The sequence below is a fragment of the Salmo salar genome, chromosome 01 (genome assembly GCF_965601325.2).
Source record: "Salmo salar chromosome 01, fSalSal1, whole genome shotgun sequence".
Lineage (NCBI taxonomy): Eukaryota > Metazoa > Chordata > Actinopteri > Salmoniformes > Salmonidae > Salmo > Salmo salar.
Window position 1 is genome coordinate 135,964,993 of NC_138291.1, and position 18,183 is coordinate 135,983,175.

The 18,183-nt window shown below is 40.8% G+C and overlaps 1 protein-coding gene across 2 annotated transcripts in view; it reads left to right on the plus strand.

Moving 5' to 3' along the window:
• The first annotated feature begins 930 nt into the window (after nt 1-930).
• The window catches only part of ak3 (adenylate kinase 3), a 54,983-nt gene continuing 37,730 nt past the window's right edge, over nt 931-18,183 (plus strand). The window contains exons 1-2 of one of the 2 annotated variants that reach the window (XM_014125544.3): nt 931-1,316; nt 16,061-16,180. In XM_014125544.3, the coding sequence (XP_013981019.1) occupies nt 1,169-1,316; nt 16,061-16,180 (268 nt within the window). In that variant the 5' untranslated portion in view covers nt 931-1,168. The remainder of the gene's footprint in view (nt 1,317-16,060; nt 16,181-18,183) is intronic. The other variant, XM_014125536.3, reaches the window with a different exon arrangement.

Here is an 18,183-nt window from a genome sequence, read left to right on the forward strand (position 1 = left end):
AGCGGTAACAGTACACTAAGTCTGGAACCAACAGGACCCTGAACATCTTCTACCCCCCCAGGGCATAAGACTGCTAATTAAGACCGCTAAATAGCTAATGAAATGGTTACCCGGACTACCTGCATTGACCCTTTTTTGCACTAACTCGCTTGTACTGACTATGCACACACACTGAACTCTATCCACACACTCCCACATACTTACACTGACACCCCAACACACACATACTACATACACCCACACACACATAAGTGCACACATGCATACTGATGCTACACACACGTTCACACACACACACACACACACACACTTTCACACTCACCACATACGCTGCTGCTACTGTCTATTATCTGTCATGTTGTCTAGTCACTGTTGTCTACCCCTACCTATATGTACATAGCTACCTCAATTACCTCGTACCCCTGCACATCGACTCTGTACTGGTACTCCCTGTATATAGCCATGTTATTTTTACTCGTTATTGTTAATCGCCATTCACTGTGTATTTAGGCCTATTCCGCATTTCTATTATATATTTTTTTCTTTATCTTTAACTGCACTGCTGCAGAACATTTTTGTCTGAGTATTTGCCTCTGCTAATGCAGGAGTAATAAAGGCCCAGTGCACTAATTTGGTAGATTTTTGTCTTCATTTTTTTATTAAAATTTATCTAAATAAATATATATTTGATTTGATTTATCAGTGGGTGCTGCAGCACCCTCAGCACCATTCCTTTCTGCGGCTATGAATCCACGGTTTATATCACGGTCATTGGTTTATATTTATTATTGTTAATCGCCATTCATATTATACATCGTGGGTCTTGATGGATGTGATGTGTGGATTTAAGCGTCCTCACGTGCCCTCCGTGCAGCGCAGACAGCCATGAAGCCAGCCGCAGCTGTTTTGTCATTATGAACTACCTCCTCCTCTATCCGCGTCAAGGTTTTCAGGGGAAAAAAGGAATCATTTGAAGGGACAAGCTAAGACTATAACAGGAGACGCCCACAGTAGGCGATTGCACGACTGCGCACAGTGGATATAGACTTAGACATCCAAGGCCGCTTGAACGGAAGTTTCCTTGTGTAAATGCACAAATAACTGTTTCATGGGAAGGACAATACTTTTCTTTATGTGGTGGTTACAACATTAACAACAACATTGGAAAATGCTTCTACAAAGGATATTCCGGGCGGTTATCATGGGACCGCCGGGCTCGGGGAAAGGCACTGTGTCGGGGCGCATAGTAAAAAGTTTCGGATTAATGCACCTTTCAAGTGGGGACCTTTTGAGGGCCAACATTAAAGCCAAAACAGGTAAGATTAGATCAGGGTGCAGTTCTAAACCAACCCACCTACGCAGATAACGGAAATGGCTGCTATGGCTGATTTTGAAATAATGCAGTTTCCTCGACGTTGTCAGAATGTTCCAACTTGCTTGTGCCTCTCATGCATGACCGCAGCAGTTGTCACATTAGAAAGGATAGATGTTGCTATCATGTTCTTACGTTTGTGTGATTGGCTATTAATTAGGGTTACTTTCAATAACCCAAATCATAAATCAAAATGAATATGAATGTATGGTTTAAACCCGCAATCAACAGTAGAAACTGTGACGCGTTTTAAAGCCCGTTTCAGTGAAAAACTGAGGGATTGGGGCTAGAGAAATTTAACCAAGAACCATCGATGCAGGGCCGGCACTAGCCTTTTGGGGGCCCTAAGGCGAATATATATCTTTCTTGTTTTAAAGTAAATTTCCTTCAATTCTACACATTTTGACATGGGGGTTGAGAAAATGTTGGAGTTTTCTGCATTTTAGCATGGGGTGGAGATACATTTGAGCAGTTTAAAGCAATTTTTCTGAAATTCTACACATTTTGCCATGATTTATTCCATGTTAATATGATCTGAGTGGTGACAATCAATGGGGGCCCCCTGGAGGTCAGGCCCTGGGCACGTGCCCCTTTTTGTCACTGGCAATACCCCATAATATACAGATACAGTATGTACCCCATAATATATACTATATAATGTAAAAAATAATGCCGAAATGTCAAAGTGAATTATGTCATTTGAAATTTCAATTAATTAAAAATGAAAACCTGAAATGTCTTGAGACAATAAGTATCCAACCCCTTTGTTAAGGCAAGCCTAAATAAGTTCCCAATAGCCCATCATTTTTTATGAATTAATAAAAAATGAAAAGCTGAAATGTCTTGAGACAAGTATTAAACCCTTTGTTATGGCAAGCCTAAATAATTTCAGGAGTACACATTTGCTTAACAATTCACATAATAAGTTGCTCTGTGTGCAATAATAGTGTTTAACAGGATTTTTGAATGACTGCCTCATCTCTGTACCCCACACATACAATTATCTGTAAGGTCCCTCAGTCAAGCATTGAACACAGATTCAACCACAAAGACCAGGGAGGTTTTCCAATGCCTAGCAAAGAAGGGCACCTATTGGTAGATGCGTAGGAGAAAAAAAAAGCTGACATGGGTATGGCTGCATCACGTTATGGGTATGCTTGTCACTAGGGAGGTATTTATGATAAAAATAAACGGAATAGAGCTAATCACAGGCAAAATCCTATAGGAAAAGCTGGTTCAGTCTGCTTTCCAACAGACACTGGAATACAAATTAACCTTTCAGCAGGACAATAACCTAAAACACAAGGCCAAATTTTCAGGATAAGACCAGGGTGTAGACCGTGTCGAAGTAACAATGTTTATTACAGAAACAGGGGCAAAGGTACAGGACGGCAAGCAGGCTCAGGTCAGGCAGAGGTCGGTAATCCAGAAACTGGGCAAAGGTACAGGACGGCAGGCAGGGTCAGGCGGGCGGGCTCAGGGTCAAAACCAGGAGGACCAGAAAAGAGAGACTTTGGGAAAGCAGGCGCTGATACAAAAACTGCTGGTTGACTTGACAAACAAGACGACCTGCCAACAGACAAACAGAGAACACCGGTATAAATACACATGGGATAATGGGGAAGATGGGTGACACCTGGAGGGGGGTGGAGACAATCACAAAGACATGTGAAACAGATGAGGGTGTGACACAAATATACACTGGAGTTGCTTACCAAGACGTCATTGAATGTTCCTGAGTGGCCTAGTTACAGTTCTGACTTAAATCAACTTGAAAATCTATGGCAAAACCTGAAAATATTTGTCTAGAATGATCATCAACCAATTTGACAGAGATTGAATGATTTTGGAAAGAATAATGGGCAAATGTTGCACAATTCAGGTGTGGAAAGCTCTTAGAGACTTACCCAGAAAGACTCACTGTCATGGTTCCACCAGAGGGCGGCAGAGACCGTCCTAGAGACATTAACGACACTCAGGTGTGTCCTATTTACTCATGATGATTTCCCTGTTAAAAGAGGTGTGTTTTCTGTTGTCCTTGGCAGAAGCTTGAATTGTTTACCATGTGTGGTTGTAGCCTGAGTAAGTTTTTGAGACTTAGTGTTTGTTGTTTTTCAAGTGTACTGTGATCCTGTGGCGACTGTTTGTCAGTAAAGTATTATGTTTATCCTTAACCCCTGATTCCTTGTCTGGTCTCTTCTCTGCACCTGGGTCCAACCTCACAACTTCCAGACAAATTAAATAACTTCTTTGCGCGCTTTGAAGACAATACAATGCCACCGATGCGGCCCACTACCAAAGACTGTGAGCTCTCCTTCTCCGTTGCCGTGAGTAAAACATTTAAACGTGTTAACCCTCGCACCTAAATGACTAGTGCCCCGTGGCACTCACTTCTGTCATCATGAAGTGCTTTGAGAGACTAGTCAAGGACCATATCACCTCCACCCTACCTGTCACCCTAGACCCACTTCAATTTACTTACGGCCCCAATAGGTCCACAGACGATGCGATCGCCATCACACTGCCCTAACCCATCTGGACAAGAGGAATGCCTATGTAAGAATGCTGTTCATTGACTACAGCTCAGCATTCAACCCCATAGTACCCTCAACTCATCATCCAATAGGGCGGTGCACAATTGTCCCAGCGTCGTAAGTAAGAATTAGTTCTTAGCTGACTTGCCTAGTTAAATAAAATACAAATTTAAGTTGTCCCTGGGTCTTGACCCTGCCCTGTGCAACTGGGTCCTGGACTTCCTGACGTGCCGCCCCCAGGTGGTGAAGATAGGAAACAACCTCTCCTCTCCGCTGATCCTCAACACTGGGACCCCACAAGGGTGTGTTCTCAGCCCCCTCCTGTACTCCCTGTTCACCCACGTCTGCGTGGCCATGCATGCCTCCAACTCCATGTTTGCAGACGACGCAACAGTGATAGGCTTGATTACCAACAACGACGAGACAGCCTACAGGGTGGAGGTGAGGGCCCTCGGAGTGTGGTGTCATGGAAAATAACCTCTCACTCAAGGTCAACAAAACAAGAGATGCTCGTGGACTTCAGCAAAGGGAGCACCCCCCCCCCCCCCCCCATCAACAGGAGAGTAGTGGTTAAGGTGCAACAGCGCCTTCAATTTGGCATGTCACCGAAAACCCTCACTAACATTTACAGGTGCACAATCGAGAGCATCCTGTCGTGCTGTATCACCGATTGGTACGGCAACTGCACCGCCCACAACCGCAGGGCTCTCCAGAGGGTGGTGCGGTCTGCACAACGCATCACAGGGAAAATTACCTGCCCTCCAGGAAGGCAAAAAAGATCAAGGACAATAACCGCCACTGCCTGTTCACCCCGCTTCCATCCAGAAGGACAGGTCAGTACAGGTGCATCAAAGCTGGGACAGAGAATGGAAAAACGGCTTCTATCTCAAGGCCATCATTGTTAAACAGCCATCACTAGCACAGAGGCGGCTGCCTACTTAGACTTGATATCATTGGCCACTTTAGTAATGCCACTTATCTCACGTTACTTATCTCATGTGTATATTGTATCCTACGCTATTGCATCTTAGCCGCTCTGTCACTGCTCATCCATATAGTTTATATTCTTATCCCATTCTTTTACTAGATTGTTTTGTTGTGGAATTTGTTAGATATTAGGTTTTGTTGTGGAATTGTTAGATATTACCTGTTAGATCTAGAAGCATAAGCATTTCGCTGCACTCGCAATAACATCTGCTAACCATGTGTATGTGATCAATAAAATTACAGCTGTGAGTGTGACCAAGTCACACCCACAGCTGTAATTGCTGCCAAAGCGGATTATAACATGTATTGACTCAGAGGTTTGAATACTTTTCTAATCAAGATATATTAGTGTTTATATTTCTTTTATTATGAATGTTAAACGTTTTCTTTCACAGAGTATTTTGTGTAAATTGTTGACAAATTACAATTAAATCAATTTTAATCCCACTTTGTAACACAACAATGTGGAGAAAGTCAAGGGGTGTGAATACTTTCTGAAGGCACTGTACATGGGTCTTTCTATAAATAATTGGGCCAATGTGTGACATTAGGATCAACATTTGAAAATGGTTTGAAACAAATAAACGATTTTCATGCAGTTACACGTGTGAGAATAATGTGGACATTGTTTTACCTGACTAAATAGATTGTATGCATGCCGACTATTTAAAAAAAAAAAAAAAATACATAAATTATGTAGCCTTTGTGGCCGACTCAGGCACACACAAACCATGAATAGTCGTAGCATTAATCTCACCGTTGCTGTTTTTCTGATGAGAAAGTAGCCATAAAACATGTTTTTTTTTTTTTTAATAGAATGATTAAAAGAAGCCAAAATTAGATGTTATCCCCATAATAACCACACATGGTTTTACTGCGACAGAGTAGTGCAACACCCTTCAATTGACGCGTCGGGACACAAACGAAAGTGGACAAATCTCTTACAAAAACGGATCAAAAATGAAATCACAGATTATTTTATAGGAGCAGGAGAATTTATACATTGGCTACAATAATTACAATAACTTTTCAAGCACCAGATTGAGGAAATGTCTGATTTTCAAGGTACGCCTATTCCAGTACTTGTATTTCTGAGCTCCAAGTTCAAGTAGGTTACTTGAAGTCCCTTGTATTGTTTAAAATTGCAGGTGTAACATGGACAACCAAAATGTATTTGTCATGTTATTTCATTACCAAATCATATTGTGAAGAAGCCCACTAGGCTATGTAATTTCTCATATCCAGAATAATTAATAGGAATAGCATTGGGTGTTGCACAATAATCTTTCCTACACAATTGCACATGATAGACTGTCCAATCCGAGGCACAAAAACATGTGAAAACATGAACACATTACCTTGATGCTTTCTCTGTTAAATATAACAGGACCCTGCTGTAAATCAAGCAGACAATAACAGGTGCTCAACATCAATTCGCTAGGGATATTGGATCCAACGTGGATCCAGGCACAACTGTCTTCACTGGCGTACCAAAATATTCTGGACACTCCTCGTAAACACCTTTTTTTCCAGCACTTGGGCTGTTTTTGCATTGCATTAGCTATCACTAAAGCTGTTCATCACTTGACTGTCATTTGGCAAATTTCTTCCCAGATCAGATGTGTGAAAATATCATGGCGTAGCTAATCAGCTGGACACCAAATGTGCATCCAACAAGTATTATGCATTATTGAAGAACCATGTTCATGACACTATCGATTTAGGTTTTAAGTATCAAGGTAAGGTGACTCTTTCAGTTAGAAGCATTCAATTTTGCAATGCATAAATTATTTTGGATTTGTGTGCCCATGAACACTGTTTTCACCCCGTAACTTACCTCTTGATGTTCTCCGTCCCGTATATCGTCAAAGTATTCTCACAGCCATTTTCCGACCAACCACATGCATCACAAATAACCAAAAAACAGCTAAATGCAGCACTAACCTTTGACAATCTTCATCAGATGACCCTCCTAGGACATCATGTTACACAATACACGCATTCTTTTGTTCGATAAAGTTCATATTTATATATAAAAACAGCATTTTACATCGGCGCGTGACATTGAGAAACTATTTTCCATCAAATGCATCCGGTGGATCAGCGCTACAATTTACTAAATTACTATTCGAAAACATTTTTAAAATGTAATATTGTCATTCAAAGAATTATAGATGAACATCTCGTGAAAGCACCTGCATTGCCAGATTTAAAAATAACTTTACTGGGAAATCACACTTTGCAATAAAAGGGGATGCGATACTCAGAAAAATAGGCTAGCAATACAGGTCTGCGCCATCTTGGAACAATCGAATATCAAATCTACTCTTGTATATTATTGTAAATATTCCCTTTGATTATCTTCATCAGAAGGCACTTCCAGGAATCCCAGGTCTAACAAATGTAGTTTTGTTCGAAAAAGTTAATAATTTATGTCCCAATAGCTTCTTCTTGTTAGCGCGTTCCGAAGGCACCTCAAAATGTTCCGTCGTGCCCGGGACTTCTCCTCACGAAAGCCCCCCCCCAAAATATTTAAGTTCGTTCAAACATGTCAAACGTTGTATATATCATAAATCTTTAGGGCCTTTTTCAACCAGAGCTTCAATAATATTCCATGGGGACGGTTGCATTGTCTTTCAAAACGTTTCGAAAGGGGAGGGTAGCCAGGGGCGCCCGCATCATAATGGTGATGGCCCTCCCCATGTGACCAAGATCAACAGCCTCTCATTCGGTCAGTTTTCACAGTAGAAGACTCAAACCACTTTGTAAATACTCAGGACATCTAGTGGAAGCCATAGGAAGTGCTCAATGAATCCTAACTCACGGTGTGATTTATAGGCAAAGTGCTGAAGTTGAGTCCGCAAATCAGATTTCCACATCCTGTTAGAAACTGTCTCGGGGTTTTGACTGCCATATGAGTTCTGTTATACTCACAGACACCATTCAAACAGTTCTAGAAACTGTGGGGTGTTTTCTATCCACATATATTAATTATATGCATATCCTAGCTTCTGAGTTTGAGTAGGAGGCCGTTTAAAATGGGCACGTATTTTTTTCAAAAATCGCTGTAGCGCCCCATATCCTAGGCGAACTTCAAGAGGATAAGGAGACAAGAAATGTTACGTAGTTACACTGCATTTCTGAGATCTATATACAAAAAAACTGTCTGACAGCTAGATCCAGGATTCTTACAGGGTTCAAGTTCAATGTATAATTTAACCGCCAGTGTAAGTGCTAAACTGCTTACTGACTGTACACTGTAACGTTACTGCATGATTGTAGTGGGTTTACTAACGTGTTAGTTCTATTAGCTATGTTAACTATGACGTTACTTTAACTAATATGGTGACAACGATGTATAGGCTGTGTTTAGCGGTTATGATATGGTTTGGCTTGGAAAGTTTTTTGTTGTTGTTGCCTGGTCACATACAGCTGTGTTGTGCATTGAAGTCAACAAGCGAAGGGAAAAGGTGAGAGGAGGAGAGTGCATAGCTGCGAGAAGGAATACGACTTGGCTGCTATGAAAGTGAACTGTGTTTTTTCGTGATCAGCGGTGTATTCATTCTGCCGATTCTGTTAAAACGTTTCTTTAATGGAAGCAAACAGAACAAAACATGATAAACATACATGAATTTGTCCAATAGAAATTCTTGTTTGCAACAGACTAATGATTACACCCTATATCAGCTAGATGCAGGCAAGAGTGTGCAAGATGGTATTGAATGTGTCACTCTGTCCATGTGTCTCTGTCGCCTCAAAAACATTTTTTGAACTGTGTCACCTACGTTGTAAACTTTCATTCATAGGCTAGGTTGTAGAAAGCTCATGGGTATAGGGAAAGTATCATTTAGTAGCCTAAACCTATCACTGTTACATTGAACTGGGTGAATGGAATATGAATGACAGTTATGCAATATGCTGTAATAGAAATAAGGCTATGCTCATGGAGATCATCTTAAACGGCACTGACCCCATTGGCTATTATCAACACTATATCTTAATCTAATGACATGAAACAAAATGGCTGATTATAATTAATGACTTAACAACCGTTGTAACAAGTTGTCCAATGTAGGAAATCCTCACTGTTACCCTCTTTTATAGAAAGACCCTAATATAGATAAATGGTCGGGGGCACCCTAGTGCCCAGGGGCCCTAAGCAACCACTTATCAATCAATCAAATGTATTTATATAGCCCTTTTTACATCAGCAGATGTCACAAAGTGCTATACAGAAACCCAGCCTAAAACCCCAAACAGCAAGCAATGCAGATGTAGAAGCACGATGCCTAGGAAAAACTCCCTAGAAGGGCAGGAACCTAGGAATAAAATTTGAGGGGCTTTGAGGGGTGGCCAGTCCTCTTCTGGCTGTGCCGGGTGGAGATTATAACAGTACATGACCAAGATGTTCAAACATTCATAGATGACCAGCAGGGTCAAATAATAATAATCACAGTGGTTGTAGAGGGTGCAACAGGTCAACACCTCAGGAGTCAATGTCAATTGGCTTTTCATAGCCGAGCATTCAGAGTTAGAGACAGCAGGTGCGGTAGAGAGAGAGTCCAAAACAGCAGGTCTGGGACAAGTAGCATGTCCGGTGAACAGGTCAGGGTTCCATAGCCGCAGGCAGAACAGTTGAAACTGGAGCAGCAGCACGACCAGGTGGACTGGGTACAGCAAGGAGTCATCAGGCCAGGTAGTCCTGAGGCATGGTCCCGGGGGTCAGGTCCTCCGGGAGGGGAGGGAGAGAGAGAGAATTAGAGGGAGCATACTTAAATTCATACAGGACACCGGATAAGACAGGAGAAGTACTCCAGATATAACAGACTGACCCTAGCCCCCCGACACAAACTATTGCAGCATATATACTGGAGGCTGAGACAGGAGGGTTCAGGAGACACTTATGTCACTTATAGCTAGGGGCCAGCCCTGTATGGATGCAAGGACTGACCATCTATTATATCAAAATTATAGTTTAAACCATGTTTTGAGGCTATAATGTTTACATTTACTTTGTTTACAAACATTGGAGTAAAACAATCCTATATTTTGTGTTCTGATGGGGTACGACCAGGACTCTAAAGTTTGACCATATATTCCTAGATATTTTGCTGTGTGACCTGACATGTTATTTTGGGAGCAGCAGTGTGACCAGAGGAAAAAAAAAATCACCCAGATGATAATGTTGAAATAATGTTGTGAGATAATGTTATGTTGTGCAGTTGTGCCAAGAGAAAAAAGTGAGCACAAATTTGTTCAATCCAAAGACTACATGTAAAGAATATTAAAGAATGATTTGTGTTACTTGCAACTTTCGGAATACTTAATGGTATGGGAATGCCTGTGTCTACCACTTTGTGTCGCCAGTTAGCGATGCCAAAACAGTCATTTCTAAAGGCTTTACCATAACACTTTCCAAATGAAATGTTAACAGCAAAGTAGGCTTACCTGACAGAATAATATGATATCATGATGATTTGTATTAATCAGGTGGTCTTTTGTTTTGTAATCTATGCTATTGCGCATGCAGTACAGAAACACCGCCTGCCAATGACCAGTCTATTGAGGTGTGCAAAAGAAAAAATATATTTTTTATATGATGTGGTTTAAGCATGGTTGTGGACTTAGAACTTCAAATGTAGTTGTTTTTCTATTTAAAAAAAGTGAGATTTTGAGTGTGAAAACCGAAAAACACTAGGGGAAATCAGGAACCTGGAAAAACGAAATAAATGTTTTGGCTGGTAAGAATTGTGAGTGGCTGGCAAATTGTTTCATCTACCTGCCACAGTGGCTGCTGGACCAACAAGTTTGTTTTTAGGCCATGTTCGTAAACCATGTCACAGGTTGTTCCAAAACCAGACATTTGTTTACACCTTTTTCAGTAATTTTACTTCATTAGCTCTCTATCTAAACATTTGGGGGCACACAAAGAAAGGAAAAGGGATAGCTTCTTTAGAAGATCAATAATCATAGCAATGAATGACTTATCCCTTGCATGTCTTCACTCACACATTTGAGACAGTGTAGAATTTTCAGTGTAATGCATCTCAATAGGTAGTGCTTTTACACAATGTAGAAACCACCTAATATTCCACAAATTACTTTGTAATTTTAATTACAGGTTTTTGTATCAACATTTTAGCTTTTTATAATAAACAAATGTATTTACAGGTTTAAGTATTAGTTTCTAGAGCACAACCAGGGCCCCAAGTCATGAGCTCTGCTGATCGGCTACTGCGACCTAGTGGTGCCAAAAGCCCTGGTCTGCCCTCGAAATTCTATGTTTTGGGCTCTCAAATTGTTATGATCAGGTTTGATTCCAACAATGAATTATTTTAAAGTTTGCTACAAATCTAGATATTTAATGAAATAGTGATCTAATCTGACTACTACATTTGTCATCACACAGGACCACGTGCTGACACAGACCAATCAGGGGCCAGCAGGCTAGGAGGAGGCTCCCGATTGACTCTCTCAGGCAGGATCAAAACGACTACATCGACCATGATCCTTTGCTAGTTATGGCCACTTTCACCATGATCTTTAGCATTTTTTTTTTGTGCCATTCAGCTTCAAATTCAAATACTTCCGGCTTCATGTGCGATCGGGAGTTTTCCATAGCAATAGGTGGATGACATCCGCTCTATCAGTATCTACTGGTTTTAATATCTATGAGCACAACATAGAATTTATATAGGCCCAATATGCTATATCTCAATCAATGAAAAAAATCTATATCTTCTGGTGCTCCTAGATTTTATGTTGTGCTCCTAACTTTTTTTAATTTGGGAGCACCAGTGCTACCAATATTTTTATTTATTTAGAGCCCTGGGGATGGCAGTTGAACTAAGCTATTGAAGAATTTCTAAGTTATATTCTTCAAGAATATTGGGTGTATATCATACATTTATAAGTCTAAAAATGAATGTGGCGTCTGCCACTTTAATAGTGATGCGATCAAGTTATTTTCTATGAAAGCACAAAATGCAACATACAGAGAGAGAAAGAGAAAAAATAAAGAAAGTGTTATCCACAAGATGACGCAATGAAGCATGCAATGAAAGTCCTGAAAAAAGCTCTAAGTTCTCACACTCCTTCTATTATGGTGTGGTGGTTGCTGATCAACTGACCCCTGGGGAGAAAGATGCAGATCAAGAGTTCCAAAAAGTTCACCAAAGTTTTTCTAATGACCCCTGGCCTAAACCCCTGGATTTCCTGTCTAACTACTTGTTTTGTTGAAGTTGCTCTTGACAATTATTACAGAGATAACAATAGACCAACACCTTGCAAATAAAATACTCCCCCCTACAGTAGCCAATAGTGTGTTTCTGGTCAGACTATGATAAGAGAAACAGTTCAGTCCAGTTCCACAATCATACTGGTATCTTACTGCAGTTAGGTCGAGCCTGAAGAGGAGTGACAAGACCCCCATCACATATCATTACGTGGAAAGAAGAGTCATTGTGACAAAGAACCGCTTTAGTTTGAAACAATTAGACACACCTGTATTTCACATAGACCTACAGCTAATGTAAACCTGTGCACAGGTAACCTGATATATAAACAAGCTGCTACCTGAGCTTTCTACAGTGAAGTTCAAGGTAGTTCTGTATGTAACTGCAACATGTTATCACATTGCTCCAGCTCTTACCTTGGCTGAAGTCCCATCAGATATGAGGACATCATAAACTGAAGAGTAGCCTATAGGGGACAACTGACTTCAAGGACTTAATTCCCACTCTCCCTAGCACCTTTGTATCACACTGGAATGATATGAAGGACATAAAAGGCAATAGAGTTTTATTTCAGAACACCCAAGTGAAAACAGGACGAAAAGACTGTTTTATTGCCCATACCATCTTCCACAAATCTGTGATCTAGTTAGCAGTTAAATTGTACATTTTGTAAGTACACACAAGCACAGCAAGCCATGTGCCAAGTCCTCAAAGAAGGCCAATAGTTCACAGAATGCATGCCTGTATATCCAAAACACATATCTTCAGTGTGGAGTGTGCAGCCTCTCTGCTCTAGACTGAGATGAGATCCACAGTAGGCTATATTAGCATGCATATGGGTCCTGCTGCACCGTCTATGGCCCTGCACAACCCCCTGCCCTACCCCCTGCCCTGACTGTCAGGAAATTCCTTTCTGCTGTTAGACAAAGACCAATTAAGTGAAAGGCTGAGGGGAAAATGTATTCCGGCCTAAATAGGAAAGGATCTACTCAAGTTTTTCTAATCCTATTAGAAATATATAGGTAACTGCCAAAATAAAGGAAACACTTGAGTAAATGAGGGATACAACGTATATTGAAAGCAGGTGCTTCCACACAGGTGTGGTTCCTGAGTTAATTAAGCATCCCATGCTAAGGGTCAGGTTTAAAAATGCCCAGTTGCCCATTATTTTGGCTACCATGGCTAGAATAAGAGATCTCAGTGACTTACCATGGCTAGAAGATTTCAGTGTCTTTGAAAAAGGGGTCTCAAAGGAGCATAGGGGGTTTAAAGTGTGTGTCTCAGTCACCAGAACCCAACCCAATTGAACACTTATGGGAGATTCTGGAGCGGTGCCTAAGACAAGGTTTACCACCACCATCAACAAATTACCAAATTATGTAATTTCTCATGGAAGAATAGTGTCGAATCCCTTCAATAGAGTTCCAGACACTTGTAGAGTCTATGCCAAGGCGAATTGAAGCTGTTCTGGTGCACCCTATTAAGACACTTTATGTTGGCATTTCCTTTATTTGGGCAGTTACCTGCTGTTTCTTTGAGAACAATACATATCGTAATCAATTGGGGAGATTTAGTATTTTCTCGACTTGGAAAAGATACAGGATGTTTTTGTCCTAATGTACAGGTTATGTAAGATATATAACTATTCTGGACAAGATAGGATTTGGCAGAATATGTTCTTAGTAGAGAATGCACAGTAAAGATGACAGCTCTGAGCTGTGTGTGTTCCTGTGTCTCTTCTTTTGGCAGAACATGTAAAGAGTTGGTCCCATGTTTCATGCGCTGAAATATAAGATGCAGTTTTGTCACACAGTTAAATGCCACAGATGCCTCTAGTTTTGAGAGAGTTTGCAATTGGCATGCTGACTGCAGGAATGTCCACCAGAGCTGTTCCCAGACTATTGAATGTTCATTTCTCTACCATAATCCGCCTCCAACGTTGTTTTAGAGAATTTGGCAGTACGTCCAACCGGCCTCACAATCGCAGAGCACATGTAACTACGCCAGCCCAGGACCTTCACATCAGGCTTCTTCATCTGTGGCATCGTCTGAGACCAGCCACCCTTACAACTAAGGAAACTGTGGGTTTGCACATCCGTAGAATTTAAGTACAAACTGTAAGAAATTGTTTCAGGGTAGCTCATCTGCGTGCTTATCATCCTTACCAGGGTCTTGACCTGACTGTAGTTCGGCATCGTAACCGACTTCAGTTACGATGCAGCTCTGGGAAATGGTCCCCTTCGATGGCCACTGGCCCGCTGGAAAAGTATGCTATTCACGGATGAATCCTGGTTTCAACTGTACAGGGCAGATGGCAGACAGTGTGTATGGCATCGTGTGGGTGAGAGGTTTGCTGATGTCAATGTTATGAACAGAGTGCCCCATGGTGGCGGTATGGTTATGGTATCGTCAGGCATAAGCTACAGACAACGAACACAATTGCATTTAATCTATGGCAATTTGAATGCACCGTGACGGGATCCTGAGGCCCATTGTCGTGCCATTGTTGCAAAGATCTGTACACAATTTCTGGAACCTAAAAATGTCCATGGCCTGCATACTCACCAGACATGTCACCCATGGAGCATGTTTGGGATGCTCTGGATCGACGTGTACAACAGCATAATATCCAGCAACTTTGCACAGTTTTTGAAGAGGAGTGGGACAACATTCCACAGGCCACAATCAACAGCCTCTTTGTGAAGGAAGTGAGTCGCGTTGCATGAGGAAAATGGTGGTCGCACCAGATTCTGACTGGTTTTCTGATCCATGCCCCTATCTTTTTTTTGAAGGTATCTGTGACCATCAGATGAATATCTATATTTTGCAAATGTATATAAAAAAACTGATATCACATTTACATAAGTATTCAGACTCTTTACTCAGTACATTGATGATGCACCTTTGGCAGTGATTACAACCTTGAGTCTTCTTGGGTATGATGCTACAAGCTTGGCACAACTGTATTTGGGGAGTTTCTCCTATTCTTCTGTGCAGATACTCTCAAGCTCTGTCAGGTTTGATGGGGAGCGTCGCTGCACAGCTATTTTCAGGTCTCTCCAGAGATGTTCGATCGGGTTCAAGTCCGGGCTCTGGTTGGGCCACTCAAGGACATTTAGAGACTTGTCCCGAAGCCACTCCTGCATTGTCTTGACTGTGTGCTTAGGGTTGTTGTCCTGTTAGAAGGTGAACCTTCGCTCTGGAGCAGTAAACACCTACACAATTATAAAATGTTGTCTTGTTTGGTGGCAGAGCTCATTAAAATATTAACCATTGTGTAGAATTATACCCAAATATGCAAAGGAGGATATTGCATATTTCTACCTTTGTGTACCTATTAGAATACATCACCATGAAGAGAATGACATTCATATCCATAATTATGCATTTCTGTGTAGTACAGATCAGGGACTCATGAAGAAATTCCGTTACCGCACACATAAAAAAACTAAGGGAGATTTTACCGAATTTCTGTTACCAAACCTTGCATCGGCACAGTTCTTCCAGAAACTGTTTGTGTTAGACTATGGTTTGTTAAACTTTGAAATCAATGGTTTTTGTTTGGCATATATTTTAAGTGAAAAATCTTGAGTCTCATCGCAATTCCGTTACCGTGGAATTGCCCATGACAGCTTTCTGTTTTATCCTTGCAGAATTGGGTCTTCTGAGATAATAAATAGTGAAGATCACAGCTCTGATCCTTGTGTTTTCTGTCTCTTCTCCGGACTCCTGCAGAGCTGGGTCTTCTGATGAAATGCATAATGTGAATATGTGTAAATAGTGAAGATCACAGCTCTGCGCTTTAACTTCCTCCATGTCTCCTCTCCTGGCAGAGCTGAGTCTTCTGATGAAGTGCATAATGTGTACATGTTTAAATAGTAAAGATCACAGCTCTTGAGCTTTATCTTCCACTGTGTCTCCTCTCCTTACAGAGCTGGGTCTTCTGATGAAGTCATGCATTGACCAGGGTCAGCTGGTACCTGATGACGTCATCTCCCGTCTCATCCTGACAGAGATGAGGAACATAGACCAGAGCAGCTGGCTGCTGGATGGTAAGCAGTAAGCACCTGCACCACACTCATTACACCGACAGATAGAGGGGATAAAAATGGGGAAATATAGAAAAAGGTTATAATAATAAATATAGCTCTGAGCACCAATGAACAGGCTTCACAGGATTACAGAAAGTACACAAGATCGGGTGGATAACAAAGCAAGCACTCTATTATGTGAAAGCATTACCATGTTTATCTCTCAATACCACAAGGTTGACACACATGAAGTTTGACTAGTACTGTATGTAGGTTGGTTACCTTGAATGCAGCAACTAATCATTATCCAATTCCTTAGAGGCTAATTAATTGAGTCCAAATACCAAATCTGGAGTCAATCTGACTTATGGTTCATGAGAAGAAGATTTTTAAGCAGTAGCATATGTGGTAACATGCATCTATAGATACAATGCAGCCATATTTGAGTGCAGCAACAAACAAAAACATATGTAAACCATTAAAGACTGATGTAATGAGTCTAAATGCAAAATCTGGAGTGAATCTGATGTATGGTTCATGAGGAGAAGATTATTGCAGATGATTTTGAGCATTAGCGTTACATATGCAAAGAATGAGTTGTTAATAGATTCCTTGTTTTTTGAGATATCAATACCAAATTCAGTGAGGTTCATCTTAAGGACATCCTGTCACGGCTGTCGAAAGGAGCGGACCAAAGTGCAGCGTGGTTGTAGTTCCACATTTTATTTAATCAGTGAAACTTTGCAATACATAAATAACTGAATATGACAAAACAACAAACCGTGACGCAGAGAGAAAAACACTACTCAAAATATATAATAACCCACAAAAACCCAGGAAGAAAAACCCCTACTTAAATATGATCTCCAATTAGAGACAACGAGGACCAGCTGCCTCCAATTGGAGATCAACCCAAAAAAACAACAACATAGAAATAGAAAAACTAGTACTTAAACATAGAAATACAAAACATAGAAAAACACCCCAAAAAACTGTCACGCCCTGACCTACTCTACCATAGAAAATAACCTCTTACTATGGTCAGGACGTGACACATCCATGATAGCGATGACAAGCTTCAAGTTGATAGGCCACTGTGGAGTGGATTTACAGTGGTTTAAATCCCTTAGATTTTCTCAAACTAAGTCTGGGTAACAGTTCTTTTAGCTAATGTTCCACTCCTTGCCACTCCTGTCATTTGCCGAAGAGACTGGCCTCTTTGGCAAATGAGCCGGATTTATGGCACAGTTGCTGATTGGTAGTTGGAAACATTAATGTTAAACATGAACATGCGTGCAAATTTGGCGCAATATAGAATTTTAAGAACAACAATAAACAATACCGTTACAACCTGCTGCGGTCACTCCCTGTGAGAAGGTAGTGTCAATGGAGGATCATGTTCAAAGTGGCTAGAGAGGACTAATGAGAGAGAGAAATAATGATCAAGAAAATATTAGCCTACAAGATTCAATCAAGCTACGTTTGCTTCAGTTGCATCACAGTAAAACTGGCAAAATTGATTTAAAAATGGATACATCATCCAAAGTGTAATTAATAACTTCACCATTCTCAAAGGGATATTCAATGTCTGTTTTTTCTTTTTTACCCATCTTCCAATAGGTGCCCTTTGCGAGGCATTGGTAAACCTCCCTGGTCTTTGTGGTTGAATGTATGTTTGAAATGCACTGCTCGACTGAGGGACCTTACAGATAATTGTATGTGTGTGGTACAGAGGTGAAGTAGTCATTAAAAAATCATGTTAAGGACTATTATTGCACACAGAGTGAGTCCATGCAACTTATTATGTGACTTGTTAAGCACATTTTTATTTTATTATTTATGTTTGCCAAAACAAGATGTTGAATACTTATTGACCCAAGACATTTCAGCTTTTCATTTGTAATTAATGTGTAAAAATTTCGAAAAACAATTCCACTTTGACATTATGGGGTATTTTGTGTGTGTGTAGGCCAGTGACAAAAATCTCTATTTAATCCATTTTAAATTTGGACTGTACTGTGGAA